Source organism: Knufia obscura (genome assembly GCF_036327395.1).
Source record: "Knufia obscura strain CCFEE 5817 isolate CBS 148926 chromosome Unknown scaffold_10, whole genome shotgun sequence".
Lineage (NCBI taxonomy): Eukaryota > Fungi > Ascomycota > Eurotiomycetes > Chaetothyriales > Trichomeriaceae > Knufia > Knufia obscura.
In genome coordinates, this window is record NW_027042696.1 from 678,996 (window position 1) to 697,039 (window position 18,044).

The 18,044-nt window shown below is 51.6% G+C and overlaps 5 protein-coding genes across 5 annotated transcripts; 3 read left to right on the top strand and 2 right to left on the bottom strand.

Moving 5' to 3' along the window:
• Positions 1-216: 216 nt before the first annotated feature.
• Positions 217-1,482, top strand: PDB1 (pyruvate dehydrogenase E1, beta subunit; the record flags this gene model as incomplete). Its single annotated transcript, XM_064876473.1, has 4 exons — positions 217-448; positions 498-630; positions 682-963; positions 1,011-1,482. The coding sequence occupies 4 exons, from the start codon at positions 217-219 to the stop codon at positions 1,480-1,482; spliced, it is 1,119 nt and encodes a 372-aa protein (XP_064727780.1).
• Positions 1,483-6,640: 5,158 nt separating this feature from the next.
• Positions 6,641-8,393, top strand: PMZ80_008071 (uncharacterized protein; the record flags this gene model as incomplete). Its single annotated transcript, XM_064876474.1, has 2 exons — positions 6,641-7,054; positions 7,104-8,393. 2 exons carry the CDS (start codon positions 6,641-6,643, stop codon positions 8,391-8,393), a joined length of 1,704 nt encoding a protein of 567 aa, XP_064727781.1.
• Positions 8,394-10,819: 2,426 nt separating this feature from the next.
• Positions 10,820-11,885, bottom strand: PMZ80_008072 (uncharacterized protein; the record flags this gene model as incomplete). The annotated part of the gene is made up of 2 exons (XM_064876475.1): positions 10,820-11,167; positions 11,310-11,885. 2 exons carry the CDS (start codon positions 11,883-11,885, stop codon positions 10,820-10,822), a joined length of 924 nt encoding a protein of 307 aa, XP_064727782.1.
• An 835-nt stretch (positions 11,886-12,720) lies between these two features.
• On the bottom strand, positions 12,721-16,812 carry PMZ80_008073 (uncharacterized protein; the record flags this gene model as incomplete). The annotated part of the gene is made up of 1 exon (XM_064876476.1): positions 12,721-16,812. One exon carries the CDS (start codon positions 16,810-16,812, stop codon positions 12,721-12,723), a length of 4,092 nt encoding a protein of 1,363 aa, XP_064727783.1.
• A 492-nt stretch (positions 16,813-17,304) lies between these two features.
• On the top strand, positions 17,305-17,937 carry PMZ80_008074 (uncharacterized protein; the record flags this gene model as incomplete). Its single annotated transcript, XM_064876477.1, has 1 exon — positions 17,305-17,937. One exon carries the CDS (start codon positions 17,305-17,307, stop codon positions 17,935-17,937), a length of 633 nt encoding a protein of 210 aa, XP_064727784.1.
• Positions 17,938-18,044: the final 107 nt, after the last annotated feature.

Below are 18,044 nucleotides of genomic sequence, written 5' to 3' on the forward strand. Positions count from 1 at the left end.
ATTCCATGCTCAACTGAATCTCACGAAGCTCAAAATAATCAGGGTGTTGTACGTCGTTGTTGCTGTGGTTCTTGCAGGCAGTCTTGAGGTCGTTCTTGCCTTCTCCTGCGCCTTCTCCTGCGCCTTCTCTTCACAGCCTTTAGCCTGTCCTTTTCCCCAACACGGCGACTCCTGATCAGTAATCCCGTTCATTGTCGGATCCGACGAGTCTTCAAGATGGTCACCTCAAGATTGTTCAGACCGGCTTCGAGGCTATTGTCGCAAAGACCACTCGCATACAAGCCATCAGTACAGAGAGTAGCGCGACCAGCCTTCACGTCGATAAGAGGATACGCAGATGCAGGAAACACATACACAGTCAGAGATGCGATAAATGAGGCTTTGGCTGAAGAGCTGGAGAGCGATCCAAAATGCTTCCTCCTTGGTGAGGAAGTTGCTCAGTACAATGGTACGAGATACGATTGATGGTCTACAAGGCAATGACTCACATGTTGCAGGCGCATACAAAGTTACCAAAGGTCTGCTCGACCGGTTCGGACCCAAGAGGGTGATTGATACTCCCATCACCGAAGCTGGTTTCTGCGGTCTGGCTGTTGGTGCTGCTTTGGCTGGTCTCCATCCCATTTGCGAGTAAGCAGGGCATATACGAGACGAGATGCTACAGAAACTGACCGGGTGCAGGTTCATGACATTCAACTTTGCCATGCAGGCCATTGATCAGATTATCAACTCAGCAGGAAAGACACATTACATGTCCGGTGGCATCCAGCCGTGCCCTATCGTCTTCCGAGGTCCCAACGGTTTCGCCGCTGGCGTCGCAGCCCAGCACTCCCAAGATTACTCGGCGTGGTACGGTAGCATTCCAGGTCTGAAGGTCGTTGCTCCATGGAGCGCAGAAGATGCAAAGGGTCTGATGAAGGCTGCTATCCGTGATCCCAACCCAGTCGTTGTGTTGGAGAACGAGTAAGCATATCCTACAAAGTGTTTGGGCGCATGCTAATCTGTTGCAGACTGCTGTACGGCCAAACCTTCCCCATGTCAGAAGCTGCCCAGAAATCTGACTTCGTCCTTCCCTTTGGCAAAGCAAAGATCGAACGACCAGGAAAAGACCTCACCATCGTCACCCTCTCCCGAAACGTCGGACTCTCTCTCGATGCCGCCGAGCAGCTGAAATCGAAATATGGCGTTGAAGCCGAAGTCATCAACCTGCGCTCCGTGAAGCCCTTGGACGTGGAAGCAATCATCAAGTCAGTGAAGAAGACCGGCCGCATGATGTGTGTCAGTTCCGACTTCCCAGCCTTTGGTGTCGGTGCTGAGGTCATGGCTTTGACATGCGAGTATGGTTTCGATTATCTTGAGGCCCCACCAGTCAGAGTTACTGGTGCTGAGGTCCCGACACCATATGCCGAGAAGCTGGAAGGCATGGCCTTCCCACAGGTTGACACGATCACCACCCACGCTGCTAAGCTGTTGAGGGTATAGATTAAGCAAGAGCAGGAGTGTGCATACCTATAGGGAAATGTATTATTGCTACACCTCCGATGTCTGAATTAGTGCACAATGGAGGCCATTTTAAGGGAAAGCAAGCTTGCGTTGCGGAAGATGCATGTGCTTGAGGTTCGTTAGGGTTCTTTCTTGGCTGGCGACTTCAAAAGCAGAGCGTTGATAGCGGGATTCAATGTCCAAGTAAACTTATTCCACCTTCTCACAGGCATTTCAACAAAGGACAGACTTTGCCGCCATGTCTCACCCGTGGAAGCGAGGACTCGTAAACCCCTACATTCTCTCTCAGCATCGCTGGAATGGGCCCTGGACACATTGAACACAAATCAAAATCACGCCACTCATTCGTACGTTTTTTTTAATCCGGACACACCCAACAGTACGCCGTAGATGGTCTCCCCCAGATACTTGCTTCGACAACCACGTGAGATAAAACTATTCTTGAGAAGCATATAGTTGATTGATTTAGGTCTAGATTACTTATAAAGAACCGTGTCAACTACGTAGTGAGCTGGAGGTTATTACAGTAAGATTGGCGTTGTGTCCTACGGTCTGGACTGTACGGTGGTCCGCTCAGCGTCCGGATAAAAAAAGTACGGATGAGTAGTGGGGCTAATTGTGACGCGGTCCCTAAACGTTGCTCTTTCCTCATCTCGTGCTCCTGCCATCGCCAAAAGCCCGGGAGCCATTGTTTGTTCATGCACGAAAGCTCTGGCTGCCTTTTGAGCGTCTCAGCTTGCAAGATGCCCACTCACTCGCTGAATTGTCCATATCAGCCCTCATACTACATCGAACCCGCCTAAAACATTCATGGTCGCCATTGTCCCTCCTGCAGCGCCATCTTAGTATTGTCATCAAGTTAATCTCGAGCTGTCGACACGGTCTTCGACCCTTCATCATCCTGATGGCACATTCACGATACCTTCTGCTGGCTACCTGCGAAAGTATAGTGGACATCGCCCATGTGTACGGTAGCGGCTCCACCGATCATGGCTGAACCATAGCTACGACTACTGGGACAGCCACTGTATTGTTGTGGTGTTTGAGGGGCTGGGGTCGACGCTAGTATGTTGAGCTTAACCATCAAGGATTCCAAACCATCGATTTGTTCTTTCAAAGCCTCGTTCGAAGCTTCGGGAATCAACCGCCAAAGTCGTGGTTGCGCCTCCTTGTTCTTGCTGCTAAATTTCAGCCGGAACCTGGCTTTCCGGACATTGCCTTTAGCTTGGCATGACACAACGAACGGTTCACCCGGGTGATTAAGAGCAATCCCGGCATGCAGAACACCATTGCCCTCGGCCTGCGGGTTCCGTGAATCCGTTTCCCATATCCAGCTAGCGGTGACTAAACGGCCCTTGGTGTCCGCGTCGCAACTGCTGCGAAAGACCCAGGCGGTCTGTGCTGCACAAGGTAATGACGCTCTTGCTCCTCCGAGACTACCCTCGATGCTGGTTGTTTGCACACCTGGGTGAAAAGACCATTCTCGGCGTGAGTGGTCGGCGCAGGGCCTGCCTGACACATACAACGGCGAAGGCAACTTCACCAAGGATACCAATGGTTGGTGGCTAGTTGTGCTGCGCAGCAGATACCTCGAGCCGGCGGTCGAGGTATTAGTGCTAGCTTGTGCTACCGGCGCGAAGCACAATTCGAGCTGGAAGTTGGAGATATTGCAACCAGATGGTTGGTCTGCTTTGATCTGAAGATGAATTATCGCAGCGCGCTTTCTCTTGTATATGCCCCACTTCTTTCCCTCAGGCTCAAGCAAGCATCTTATTCGAGCTTTACCAAATTCGACGTTTGCAATGTCGAGCAGAGGTGAGCTGGCATCTATGACACCAGCGTGATAAGCCAGCCTACTTCCAGCATCAAGCTCGCCATAACGATTCGAAAATCTCCCGAGCGTTGGCATCGGTCAAGGTCACCCGAGCAAAAGAGAACTAGAAAGAGTGTCCCAAGGTCGACAGCTGAGTCGCGCGCTCACTTCAGTGCGATTTGGACTGACTGCTGCACGCCACGTCGAACCGGTTTGATTGGCTGCAACCATGTCTAGCCCCGCAGTAACACGAGACGAGACCTTAGGCCCTGTCATTGGTCCATCTGATCTCCAGCACTTTGCCCCATGCTACGCCCTCAGAGTAACTGCGTCCATCTCACTGACTTCGCGCTATCCTTGTGTCGGACAAGGATCCAAACGGGGCATCAATACCTTATGTGTCCGCGTCCAGTTCACCCATGATGAGCGAATCAGGCAGCTCACCAATGGACGTCGCTGTGGAGATGGAGGTCGACTTGCAAGAAGAACGTGGGTGCCGAGTTTGAAGACTTGATTCTATATTCACGGTTGGGTTTGGTCGACGACGCCACGGAACTGGTCGAAGAGGTTCTCTTGCGTCAAATCCAGCACTTTCCTGTATTCGCGGAAGTGACGGCCTTTTTGAGTGAAAGAGCTGACATGGGTCGCTTGGAAATGGTCAGCGATATCTTGGCCTCGGCTGATGCTGCCTTCGAAGATCGTGATGAAGCCCTTTATTGCAGGATCATCTCTTTGCAGAGACAAGGTCGTCTTGCTGACCAGTGCCAGATGGCTTTGGATGGCAGTGAGCAGTCGTCTCTGCTTTGGGACTTGTTCAACAATACTGCTTACACTTCCGCTGTCCAGGTATGTAATGCACGATATTGTTAAGCGTATGACTCATGGACAAATCAGATTCTAAGCCTAGAGACATCCCTTCAGAGCTTAGTCCCATCCTCAGCGGCTTCCAGCCAAGGCACTGATCCCTTGATTCTGTTCATCAAGAGACATTTTCAAACCCTGATTACCCTGCGCTGCCACTGGGAGGCCGCGTGTATCTTCGCTATTCTCTGTCACATCTACCCGGTCCAGTCAACTGATAACGCTGACCCGAAATTCATCTCGTCAATGTATCAGAGCATTGGCGAGGTCGTCCAGGACGCGGACCTCTTGAGCCGGCTGTCAGCTGATCCGGATGCTACTATGTCAACCGCGCTCACGGCTCTCTCGGCAAAGATCTCATTCATGCTATATATTGTCAGGGTCTACGAACAGGACGTGGCGGTGCTTGTACGCTTTGTAATGGAGGGCCTTCCTCCACTCAGAATGCTGTTTACGGAGGCCGGACAGCTCCTAACTCTCCTAGCAAAACAGCAGGGAGAGTCCGAAAGGCGCAGCATCTATTTCAACATTTGCCATGCATGTATGCAGAACTGGAAATACAGTGTTGCCGCTGCGGAAACCATACGGAAGTTGAACGCCCATATCCAGAGCTTCAATGAAAAGCTACCACCTTTTGCGATCACGGAGGTTAAGCATTCCAAACCTTTGCCCGAGATGCTTCCGCACCCAGTCACCACCTGGATCCGGAATCCACCATCAGTGGCATAACTCCCGACAGTCGCTGCTCAGCGCCCGTGTCTACTCTACGGTGCTACAGGTTGTGAATAGCAATGCATTATTATGCTTGAGGTGTAGTAGATCTGTGGAGTCGATCTGCAAAGGTGTTTAGAGCTCTTTTAGGATTGATAAGTTCTCTAGACAATTTCGACGCGTGTCGGGGCCGCTGACGGTCATACTCCTGAAACTTGTTACAACCAGCACAATCTTGCTTGACATCGATCCCACGTGTCTCCTCTCAATGTCATTGATCATGCGGTAGGATTTGAGGTAAAGTGATAGTGATGTGATGTGGTATCCCCTTGATGCACCGCGGAAGCCCCAACAAAAACAGAAGGTCCATAGCTGCGACCACGCGAAGAGCTGTCGAGGGCGTGTAACGGGAGTACAGTCGCATCGTCACCACCTTGTGGCGAGGGATACGCTGCTGAACCCGAGGGTACCAGCCTGGAGATGGTCGTACGGCAGTCACCTGTCATTATGATCAGCAAAGGTCTGAACCTCCATCTTGTTTGCACTCACCGCTACTCATTGCACCGTCCGTGTTCAGCAACCTCACACGTATGTCCAGCTCTCGAATGGCTTGTTCGAATCGTGGCAGGTCAGCCTCCGGAGCTTGTGGAATGAAACACCAAGGCCGTGAATCACTGTCATACCGAAAGCGCCTACGAAGCTTCCGACCATTCCTACCATGACCGACTGCCTGCGATGCCCTTCCACTGACGCTGCACTCAACCAGGAAACGGTCGCCTGGATGTTGTACCGCCACAGCTCCGTGCAGGACGCCAGGGTCGTGATGATTAGCGTTCCACGTCCACACAGCTCCAGGCGCTGTGCCGCCACTACGGTCTGTGATTGGCTCACTTCTGAATGTCCAAGGCTCATGTTTCTGTTTCACAGCACTGTTGGAGCCTTGAACCATGATTGGAGCAGGTAGGTCTATCAGACACACCTCGGGAGGGTGTTCCATTACAGAACATGCTGTATTCTGCGATGCTGCGGACACGGAAGCTGATTTCGTGATAGTTGAGGAGAACAGAAGCTTCATCTCGACAGTCTTCACCCTATACGTTGAGGACTGACCAGCGCGGAGTCTGAATGGGATGATGACGGCGTGATTCCCATTAATTTGCCCCAGCGCCGCCTTCTGGGCACAGGGCAACTCCCGGTCCCGGGCCAGCATTGGACCTTGAAGTTGTCGAAGTCGGCACAGGCTATGTCGGTAAGATGACTTTCCGGACCGATGTTTCCAGCCTGATGCTGTCTCGAAGACTCAACGAGAAATTCTGATTTCTCATACCGATCTTTATATCGACCTAGACGCGGCATTTGACATCCCAATCTTGGGAAGTCGTGTCTCAGATGCTTGCGACAGACAAGGCGTCGCGCTCAAAGAGTGTCTGACCCCTCTTCACCTTACCCGCCAAGGCATGTCTCTAATTGGCGTAGAATGTGCCGAGGACGATTCCGTCATGCCCGCTCATTGGCCAGCCTGATCGTACCAAGTTCAACAACAACCCGACATGCTTCTTTAGATCAGATCAGCACTCAACCTTCTCGTGACTGTACCTGCATACTTGAATACTAGACGTGTCTGTGCGTGCTAGAGGCTGATTCTCTCTAGACAGTGCCACCGAACAGCAGGCAAGCGCTGATTCTTCAAGCACCACCAAAAGTCACATTCAGTATGGCATATCAATGAATGCATCCTCACTGCGTACAATCATGGATTCGAACACCGAGCCGATCGACGATCAATACACCCATGTGATGAGTATGAAGGAAGATGTAGCAGCCGAGCTGGAGGACTTCATCCTATTTGCCAGGCTGGGCATCGTGGACGCGGCACTCGAGATTGTTGATCATGTGCTCTGGCCTCATCTAAACGTCTTCGCTGTCACTGCCGAAGTTGCAGGCTTCCTCATCCAATACGAGTTGTGGGACAGATTCAGAGCTCTACAAAAAGAACTCGAGCATCGAGAGCAAAGGTTTAATGATGCTCACGAGAACGAGTTTCTGCAGATACGAACGTTGATCGAGCAGGTGGACATCAAACAATTTTCGCTACGCACCTTCGGATTCTTGCCAGATAACCTCGAGGAAAGCTTACATTACGTGTCGTATTCGTCCCCTGCGCAGGTAAGCCTCAACTATGTGTTTCCGAGCATTTACTCAAATTCATTTCTAGTTACAAACAATCGAGATCCTTTCCTGGGTCGCAGCGAGAGACTTCGAGGTACAAGATTGGCCATTCATTTCCTTCGTTCAGCGCCATTTGCATGGTCTGACTCGAGGTAACCTCTGGTGGGAAGCCTCTCGCATCTTCGCAATAGCCTGCACCCAAGCACAAAAGATTAGTGGCTCCCAATACAGCTCGGTCCGTACGCTGTACGAGCGACTTACAACATCGATAGAGAATAGCGGGCTTCTTGTCACGATTTCAAGCATTCGATATGATGCAGACAGAGTTGTTGAGGGCTTTCTTGCTATGCTCGAGACCAAAGCAGCGTTTGCGGAGTTGAGTCTGCGCCTTCTACAGCAGGAAAATCTTCACACTCAACTCGGCTCTCTGCAATCGGAAGTTCGTGAGATACTACGTGTTCTATTCAAATGTGTCTGGCCCAGGGCCGCAACGCCGCGTGGACATTACTACCGTTCTTGTGAAAAATGGGAGGCCACACTCCAGGCGCTCCACGAGCGAGAGATACTCACGTCTTTATCACGTAGTGGCAATCGAGGTATCAGATCATCTGACGGCAGATTAAGGGTATCACTGAGAACGAACCCATATGTACCAGCCGCCATGGCATCTACTAGCGCCGCAGATGCACCGTCTACCTCGTCATTGACGACTCCACCGTCTCCGGGCGCACGTGTAGACTCTCGTCCTGCCGACGTCGCAAGAATGGTCAATGCCAACACTGCATCAGACCAGTGCCAATCAGTGTCCAAACAGCCTGGTAGTGTACAAAGAGGAATAGATACTCAAGCGAGCGTAACACTGACCGAAGCATCCTTGGACGAGCAAAGAAAGCAAAATCAATCCTGGATACTCCAACAAGACCAAGCTCTGCGTGAAAAATATGAAAAGCCTAAGCAATTCCCGAACGCGGAGTCCGCTCGACTAGCCGAGAAGCGTTTACAGGCAAGTCAAGATAGAACCGAGGAAATTCTCGATCTTGTACGGTTTTCGAAGACATTGGAGCTCAAGGCACCCTTTTCGAACGATCGACTAGCCGAGACAAAGCGCTTACAGGCAAGTTTAGATCGAACCGCCGAGATTGACGCACCCGTACGCTTTTCGAAGACATTCAAGCTCAAAGCGCCCAACCCGGACGATCTTGGTGGCCTACTGAATAAGGACCCGGACAACCAGGAAAGTATCATGACTAGGGCACAGAAAGACTCCGAAGGTTTGCCAGTGCAGCCGTCTACGGCTACCAAGTCGACATCTTCGTCCAAATACGCTTTCCGTTGAGAAGACATTCAGAATAATCCCAACCTCGGATTGAACCACTGTGGATCAACAGAGCTTATAGATTGGATGGGTGAGGTCATTCCGAGTGCTTGGTCACACGCAAATGAGCGATCTTCTGGTATTGGGGTCGAGGAAGCAAAAAGAGTAGCAAGCAGAGAGAACTCTCTTGCTGGCTTCTCAAGGATAGTTCCACAGCAGAAGCGTGTGTACAACTTTGTCGAGCGTCAACGTCGAGAATGCGATGAACTGTGGTGTGAGACCTGCAGCAAGATTCCATCAACGAGGCAGAACTCGCCAATCACCTAGTGGTCATGCATCGCATGATAGACGATAATGGATTCCATCCCTACTCACGACGTCCAAAAAACTCACGAAGCTTTTCGCTATGATACCCAGGCCCCAAGGACGACTTCGACCAACAGCGCGCAACCTGACTGGCGGAAAACACAGTGTTGCTTCGCATGGGTTCCAGCGAGGCATGCCTCGAGGCATTCTAATAGGTATAGCGCGTACTTTCTCTTGGCAGCTGTGGAGCTGTCCTATACTGTCTGGACAGTAACGGCTTCTTTTCACCAGGTATATGGCGGTATGACTGATTAGTCAGTGCCAACAGTGCCTCGAATGCCTCGAGGCAATTGGTGTCAAAAACCTCGAGGTTTGCAGCGCTGATGGGTTCTACATGGGTTCTACATGGGTTCTACATGGATTCTACAAAACGCGATTTGTCTGACTCTTGACAAATACCTGTCGGCAGCCTGGTAATGCGTTCAAGGCCTGACCGTGCTCAGCCTGTACAAGAGCCTCTCACGGTCAACAGTGGAGTCCTGCGTTGCCAGCATCTCATCCCCGAGCACTAGAGCAAGGCAAGAATTTCGCACCGCATATACGAGCGTCGAGATGGAAGTCTGGCAGCTGATCGACGGAACGACGACCACAATGGCGCCACTGTGTCACAGCAGTCTGGAAGCTTTTCGGACATCGCTGGAGGGACTGTCCAGTCCCCACCTGAAAGCGCGTACGCCAAGAAGGTAAGCTCACGCGGAACCCCAAACGCTTCGGCTGTCCACCAAAGGAATGGCCACGCGAGGGCGGAGAGGTTGGCCATAGCTCTCTGTGAAAGCCTTGGCTTGCCCGCCACAAGCCGACCCAATAGATGCTGGTTCCAAGCAGCAAGAGTGTCGTCGTCCCGCCGAGAATGCTAAGCGCCTGTGATATTCCTTTGACTATCCTGGTAACTGCATTCTATACGTTGTGCTGAGCTCGGCCGGCTGAAAAGAGATAGTACTTGCAGCATAACTTCTTTTGATCCGTCAGTTGGTCACACGTCAAGCCATATTACGGGAAAACAGCCTGAACGCCGAGGTACAATGGCTACACGGTATGCTGTATGTGCGCCATTGTACAGACTGACAATGAAGTCCACATATGATCAACTGCGACAAGCACGTGGTCGTTTTGCGAAAACAATGTGACAAAGATCCCGCAACTCAACAATGCCGTGCGGTCTTCACAACGACATTTCATTGTAAACCGCTCACCACAATGCTCCTACCAATGCTAATATAACCATCAGCAGCAACCGTCCGGGCTCATAGCCTCCATCACTGCTCCTGCAACATTATCTACGCATTACAATTGCTCGCCCCCGGTAATAAACTCTGCAGAACGACTTCACCACATTATTTCGCCAAGAATGTGCTACTACAAAATCAACGTCGTCACCTGCAAGTCCTGCGGTGACGCATACGGCTCATACGCCGACTACAAAATCGACTGCGGGCGTCCGGGTACCGCCCGATGCGATAGCATGACCGAGGTGCGGAAGTCGCGAGTCCGGGGGGATGAGTACTGTTCTGAGTGTGAACCTCCGCGGCGGGGTGAGCGGCCGTATGTCGGTGGGCGCAGAGGCTATGGGTGTCCGAATGTTATGAGGACGGGATGGAGGTAAGCTAGGTGATTAGGTGAGCGAGTGGGTCTCCGGAAGCTGCGGGCAGCTGCCAATGGGACTATATACAATGAATCGTTACGAAATTTATCCATTACTTTTGTGGGCGTGCTTTTGACTATGTCGATTGACAGGGTGGTTTTAGGTGTGCGCCTTACTCTGTGGTCATGGTCCGCGCTGTACCTTACGAAGATGTTTGTGTACCTACTACGCTTTCGTCGCCGGTCCGATATTGCTATTAACTATAATAGTCTGACTGACCACATCGGCGGGCGATGCTCCTCATCGACTCTCAATCTTACCCAAACCTCCCAGGACGAAAGTCCTTTGTCCCTCCCTCTCCAACACCCCACTCCAATCTTGCCTCCCAATCCAGTCCCTCACACTCCCCAACTCAACAGGAACACCAAGCTACATAAACACACACGTCAGCACAACTCAACTCACCCACGATCTCCCCCACCCACACAACCCAACAAACTTACATCTCCCACCCCCACAACACCCGGATCCCCCCCTCAAACCCAAATTGCGCCATATAAGCCACCGCCTCCTCAAGATCAAGTCTCAACTCCTCCGGCAACCCAGCCCACGGCTCGCCCGGACCCAACTGCTCATATCGCGTCTGTACGCCGAGCACCTCGCCCCAGGTTTGGACGAATTGCGGTAGGGTTATACGCTCACGATATGCGAGGAGATGGACGGGCTTGTCTGGTGGCAGGGTGGAGAGGGCTTTTATTAGGGGGCCGGTGTCCTCTGCGGGCGCGATTAGGGGGAGTTTGCAGGTAGGTGGGAGGGGCGTGGTGATGGTGTAGATGCCGTTTGTGTCCTTTGTTTGGGATGAGCATGAGTTAGTATTGGCTTGACATAGGTAGGTAAGGGAGAAATTCAGTTCAGCATGTTGTGTTCGCTCGCTCGGTGCTACAGACAGTAGTGCGGTAGGGTGTTTCTATTCTGCGCACCTTACTTACCTTCTTCGGCTGATAGTGAGGGTGCAGCAACATGTTCGTCAGGTACACCCCAATCTGCACCAGACTTGTGCGTCGCATCAAATCCGGGTACATCTCCCCTGCGAATTCAACGGCGCGCGCCTCACTATCATAGTGGTAAACATGTTTATACTTCCCACCCGACCACTTGCTCGCATGTGAAAGGGCGCAATGAACCAGTCGTTCGAGGCCCTGCGTTTGCGACGCAGCGACGAAGATATTCTTCCCCTGCTGCAGCTCGTAGTCGTGAGCCCATTCGAGCAGCGTCTGGCCGGGCGCGAGTTTGGATTTGTTGGCAGGGTCGAAGAAGCCGGTCCAGAAGTCGGTCATGCTGAAGATTGTGTGGGCGCCACGGAAGGCGGATAGGAGGGAGGGGATGGAGTCGAGGTTGGCGGGGACCATCTGGACGCCGCGGGCTGTTAGGGACTGGGCTGCGGGGCTGGAGGTGTTGCGGGTGAGGCCGCGGATGGTATAGGAGGGGTCGGGGAGGAATGTGTTGATTACGGAGCTGCCTTGGTTTCCTGTGGCGCCGATGACGACGATGAGTTTTGGTGACATGGCTGACTGACTGACTAGGTGGAGATGCTGGAGTTGTGTTGTCATGGGCCTGTTGCTGTTCGATTAGTGCTGAGTCTTATATCCTCACCCGCCCGGAAAGTGGAATGGACGCCTGATCGTCGACGCTTGCTTCATATCAGTTAGCTCTGAGCGCGTCTTGCTTGTTTACTACCGAAACAGGCTATGCGTGATGTCGTCTGGCTACATCTATTAGTAATCAGCCAAGCATCCGAGGGAAGGACAGAGGACTTTCGTCCTGTGAGTTTGGAGTGGGATGGATTGGGACGAGGAGCATCGCATCACTGATGTTGTCGACGGTTGTGTTGTAGTTAATGGAAGTGTCGGACCAGCGACGAGAACGTACGTGGCAGGTGCCATGAACATCTTCGCAAGGTACAGGGCGAAGCGCCTGCTTCGTAGACCCCGAAGAAGGGAAATGGACTAGTCGTCTGCTTATGCTGGTGATCTCAGAATGTAATACATGCCTATCTAATACTTCACTCGCTGTGAGTCTTTCGCTTTTCGGAAACGCCCAGGCTCACATGACTTTTGTGGTACAATCCGAGTTCTTCACAGCCCCGAGTTCGAGCTGGACCAACGCTCAGGATCCTCAGACCTTAGTAATTGCTGTCAATCAATCAAGTAGACTAACCAACAGATTCTCCTTCTGCTTTTCTTTCCCCTTTCCTTCCGGCTCCAATTTTGCCTTCTGCACAATTTGCCCACCACCTCTCAACGCAGCTCCTGCACCACCACCAACGTTCCTATCTCTGTCCTTCGACCCACCACCACCAAACTTCCCGTTTAACCCCTCAACAGCCCCAACCATGACCTTCTAAGCCACCATCTCCCCAACCCGCGCCCTCAACCGTCTCGCCGTCTGCCAACACTCCTCCCCAATCTGCCTCGCATTCTGCTGCTCAGTAAGAAGCACCAATAACTCCTCAATCCGCATTTGTCCCTGCTCGCCACCAAACAGCGTCTGTCCAGCACGTGTATACGAGACCTGCAGCCAGCGCTCCACGACATACAGCAGATCAGCGAGTATCACACGTCGTTCAGCAGGTCGTGTATTCGGCTGCGCGGAACTGAAGTAGATTGTCTCGAGTGTGTCGTAGAGGAGTTCGTAGGGGGTTTCGAGCTCGATGAAGATGTCGGGGATCCAGTGGGGCATGCCATTGTCGTCTTGTTGTGCTGCGTCTGCGCCGGCGCCTGCTTGAATTCTTCGGATGTTGTAGTTCTCGAGCATTTCGATGAGGACTGGGATTGGGAAGACTGCTTCGGAGTCCTTGAGACGGCTGCCGACTTCGCGGAATTGCTCGGCGACGAGCTCGTAGGCTGATGCGACGTCTGCTTGGTTGCCTGCGGCGTCCAGTTCTTGGACGGCGCGGTTGTGTGTTGCGTCGAGGAACTGAGACCATGTATTCTTGATTACACTTGCGTCGCGGTGGTCGGCGATTGCGTAGATGTACAGGCAGACGTCGTAGTAGTTTGCGGCGTCGGCGTATCTGTTGAAGAGGTCACTGATGCTCTGTATTGGGCCATCGAGTTCGGACAGGACCCGCTCGCGGTTTTCGCGGAGACGGTCGTCGTCACGGAGCCGCTGGAGGATCTCAGATTGGATGTTCGCTACGTCTATCAGACTGTTGATCTCTGTGAGGAGTCTCTGTTTCGTTTTGCGGGATGTTGTGTTGTTTGCTGTTGTGAATGCTGATGCGTTGGCGCGGGCGCGGGAGAGGTATTCGAGTCTTTTGTCGAGTGTGAGTGGGAACGCGGACTGTGCAAGGTCGAGCTGAACTTTTGCGGCTTCGTGGAATTGTGAATTCTGACCATAGAATCGCCAGAGGAGATCGGCGTGGGTGATGTCTTCGGTGGCTTTGCGCTGGAGGAATGTGACGATGAAGGTGCTGTCTGTGGCGAGGAGGCGGTCGTACCAGCCTTTGGAGAGGTACCAGTTGTAGAGGTTTGTGAGGAAGACTTCGTCTTTTGATCTTGAGATCACATCGTAGGCCTCGTCGCGGCGAACTGCGCTTAGTGAGGGACGTCCGTCTACAAACGGAGGGTTTGAAGCCAGTGCCGTGTCTATTGCTTCTAGGACACCATGTATCAGATCGTAACATGTGTTTCGCTTTTCGAATTTTTCCCTCCTTGAATCATTGTCATTGCGGCCATCGTTCATCCATGCCAGAGCATCATTGGTCTTGTCGTTCTCATATGCGACTTTTAGTGCGAGCTGTATCGTGCCAGCAAAAAATTGAAGCTCGATGTACTCTGTGATTGCTGCTTGGAGGTAATCTTGAGGTAAGCTGTGTGCTACTTGTTCAAACAGCTTCAAGCTTTCATTGAGCAGATTGCGCGAGTACTCTGCATTGGCCTTTGCTTCGGAGGCACGCTTCAGTTGTTCTTGTGCTTTGAAGATGATAACATCATCTGAGCTACAGAAGTTGCCACACTTTCTTCTTAGCGCTTCTGCTATCGTTTCCACGTTCGAACCTTTTGCAATGTTGCGGTTCACAATCGCCTTGACCAGATCTTTCGCTACTTCCATGCCGTCTCTCGTCGCGACTAGGGTCTGAAAAGTCATAGTCATGAATATGGTCCTTGATCTCTCGGGTAGCAAAGGTACTATCTCAACCACCTTTTCTTCGAACAGTACCAATACGAATGACAATGCTTCAATCATCTCGGTCACAAATTTGACAAGCGAGTGAAATGCTCGGTGTTCTCCCTGAAGCCCGATCTCATCATCCTTGCTCGATTGTCTGCTCAGGTCATCAGGACCGCTTAGTCCCCGAATGAAACTCTTGTTGACGTTGAAGAATTTTTGAAGTGATGTGAGACTCTCTTGAACAGCTCGCAACTTCTCAGCTTTCACGGCTGAGATTATCTGGTAGCCAGCAGCTGATCGCTCCTCCTTCTGTATAACCTGCTGCCATGTCGATCGTACTAGTCTCGATACATATCGTATTGTAGCTTCGAAGCGTGGTGACGGTTTGACTGCATCGATCGGAGCCTGCGTGCTCGCCGCTGCATTTTGATCTATGCTCGGTCGTCCACCCTGCTCGATGTAAACTTTTCGGGCCGCCTCCAGCACTTCTGGATCATTGATCCGCAATGTTCGGCTGGAGCTGGTCTCGATACTTTGGCCACATGCTACTGCTAGCGCATTTGTCAAGACTTCTTGTCTACCATATTTGATAATCAGTTTCTGAATCTCATTTTGAAATCCTTCTTGACCACCACCCTGTCTTATCAGACTAGACAAGCTATCGACAAACCTCCTCCTCTGTAAAACGTGAACGCCAGTGTTCGTGAGGACAGCGATCTCGGGTATCGGCTCGTCGAATTGTACAGCCATTTCGTAACCGAATCCTTGTGGCTGTGGCGTAGCGCCTTTGTATGGTACTGTGAAACCAATGTCCATGACTTGACTGTGTAGGTCTACCCAAGTTGCAGATTCGGCACTGCCCTGTTGAGGTCGAACATATGAATTATCTGCTTGTGTGTCGGGCACAGATATGAACAGTCGCTCCTGGTCTGCGTTCTGTGTTCTGGCAACAGATGCGAAGAAGTAACCTGGCGGGAAACGCTTTGCGGTGGTCACCGCGTTCAGGTAATTGTTCGGCTGACTAACATACTGGGGAGCCTCCTCTCCAGGATTCGCTGCCAATAAGGGAGGTGTGCGGACATGGCTAGCAGTGATTCCTAGTAGCGGACCGGGCTGACCCGGCCGCGGAGGATAATCGAATGACCCGCTGAAGTATATTCGATATCCTCTATTCGTTGTTGCCAGCAGAACCCAACTGCTGGTTTCTTGTGCGGACATGGCGCTTATTGACACCAAACGTGCTCTGTCGAAAATCGGACCTTGCACAGCAGGATCGACATTATGCCGTATGTTCTGGAACGTCATCTCTGTCTTGAAGTCTAGGCTCTCACCATTCATCAAGAAGGCTTTGATAGTGGACTTATTCGACAGTGTGAAGAGTATGTTCCGCGAGTCATCAACATCAAGATCTATGATGTGCTCCGTAGAGCCAGCTCGAAACACGGCGAGTGATGTCGTGAAGGAGTCATAAACCTTCTTGGTATGATTGACGACCGAGCAGCGGGTCGAGAACCAGGAATCTTGTGCTTGGTACTTCAACTCACGAACGTCATTGTCGGATGCGCATCCGAAAAAGACGCGGCCAGTCTTTGCTGAGGAGGTAATATGTCGGACGCCGAGGCTTCTCACAGAGGCAGACATGCCAGTCTGAAAGAGGGTCAAGCCAGCATCTGGAGTGTTCGCGTCTTCACCTAGACCGAGCAGCATGATCTGGTCAACAGTAGCAAGGACTATCATATGCTTGATAGAATCCAGAAACACGCCCTTCTTAGGCTTGGCTAATTTGACCATTTCTATGCTATAGGGTTGATCTTCAAAGCCAAGAAGCTCAGGGTTGTTCAGGGTGTAGTCCCACATATACAAGGCATTATCCACCGTAACCCAGGCATAATGTATTTCGGCGAAGAGACCCATATTGGTAGATGCCTCTGAGCGGTTCAGCTGTTCGAAGATCTGGTCTGGGATGTTATGCGAGCGTAGCTTTTGAAACGGCGCCCACACTGTGTTCGTATTCATGTCGTAGTCAGAGGCATATCTCGTTCTATATTCATCATCAAGAGAGTTTGAGTGCGTGACTTCTACCAGAGCATTGTTGATAGCTCTAGCACTTCTTTCGGCAGCTGTGAGGTTCTCTGGTTGGCGCAACGAAGGCTGTGTAGCCCCAGAGACCTGGCTTCCGCCAACCGACGAGAGGTCTGTTGTTCGCTGCGCGGGACCTGGGGTCTGGCCAAACGATGGCGCTGCTATGCGCTGAGCGGCTGGGGTCTGCATATACCCGCCAGGGCCAGGACGAGGAGGAGTTGCGTATGCGGCTGCCATGTTGTGAGCCTGGCGACGCTCAGCTGCGGTAAGAGAGCTATTGTATCATCGAGGAGGGTATTGAGGTGGGATGGGGAAAGGAGTTGTTGAGGTAGAAACGGCAGCTGTCAGCCCAAGCCAACAATGCTATATGTCGTTCGATGGACAAAGTGGTGCTTTTGGATTCCAATAAAGAATCTGGAAACCTTTTGGCAGTTGCACCTGCCGTGCCTGCACTTTCTGCCGCAAACGCGTGCAGGTGCGTCGGCAATACTTCGGCTGAACTTTATTTTCTTCGGAGCTTCCATTCTGAGAAGGATCAACTCGATCTCTTCTCATCTCAGCTTCTCTATCACTTCATCAGTCATATCTGTAGCTCTGCTTTAGTCACTTCATCTGATCTTATCATCAAATTCTTTCTGTACATGTTTTACTGCTAGCAACTCTCTTTATCGACTGTTTTCCGCAATTGGCCACCACCTCATAAGCGATATACGATCAGTCTCCACCAATATGGCTTCATTACGGACCTCTGCGACACAATCAGCTCTTCGATCGACGCGCAAGAAGACGCCTTACATCTGCCCACGGTGTGAGCTCCGTCAAAATGGCTTCTCACCAGTCAATTTCACCGCTCGGAACCAGACAAGACACTCCTCCACAGACACAGCAATTCCTCCGCTGCTGGCCAAGATCAAGAATGATCTCAAGGCAGCCATGAAGGCAAAGGACACTCCGCGCCTCAATGTACTCCGTTCCATGATCTCAGAATACAACAACGCCTCCAAAACAGCCCATCCAATAAAAACAGACATGCAACTTCTTAGTGCGCTCCGGAAGAAAAGGAACAGTAGTATAGCAGCCGCCGACGAGTTCAGCAAGGCAAACAGACAAGATCTAGAAGAGAAACAGATGCAGGAAGTCAAAGTAATGGATGAATATTATGGCAGCGTCAAGCTTCTTACGGAGGACGAGATAAGACAGGCACTTCGAGAACAGATTGATATACTCGAGAGTGGCTCAGAGGGGGTCAAGCCTGGCAATGTACTCAAAGAACTCTTCAAACCGGGCGGCAAGCTTGATGGAAAGCCTGTGGACAAGGCATACGTGGCGGAGCAACTTACTGAATGGTTGAATCGGAAATAGAGTCTCGATTTCATGTGGAAAGTGGCTCATATCGTCTTGGGTTGGAAGGAACACGGCTTCGGTAGCGGAATCTGGCTTGTGGAGCTTTGGGAGGACGACGAGGGCTT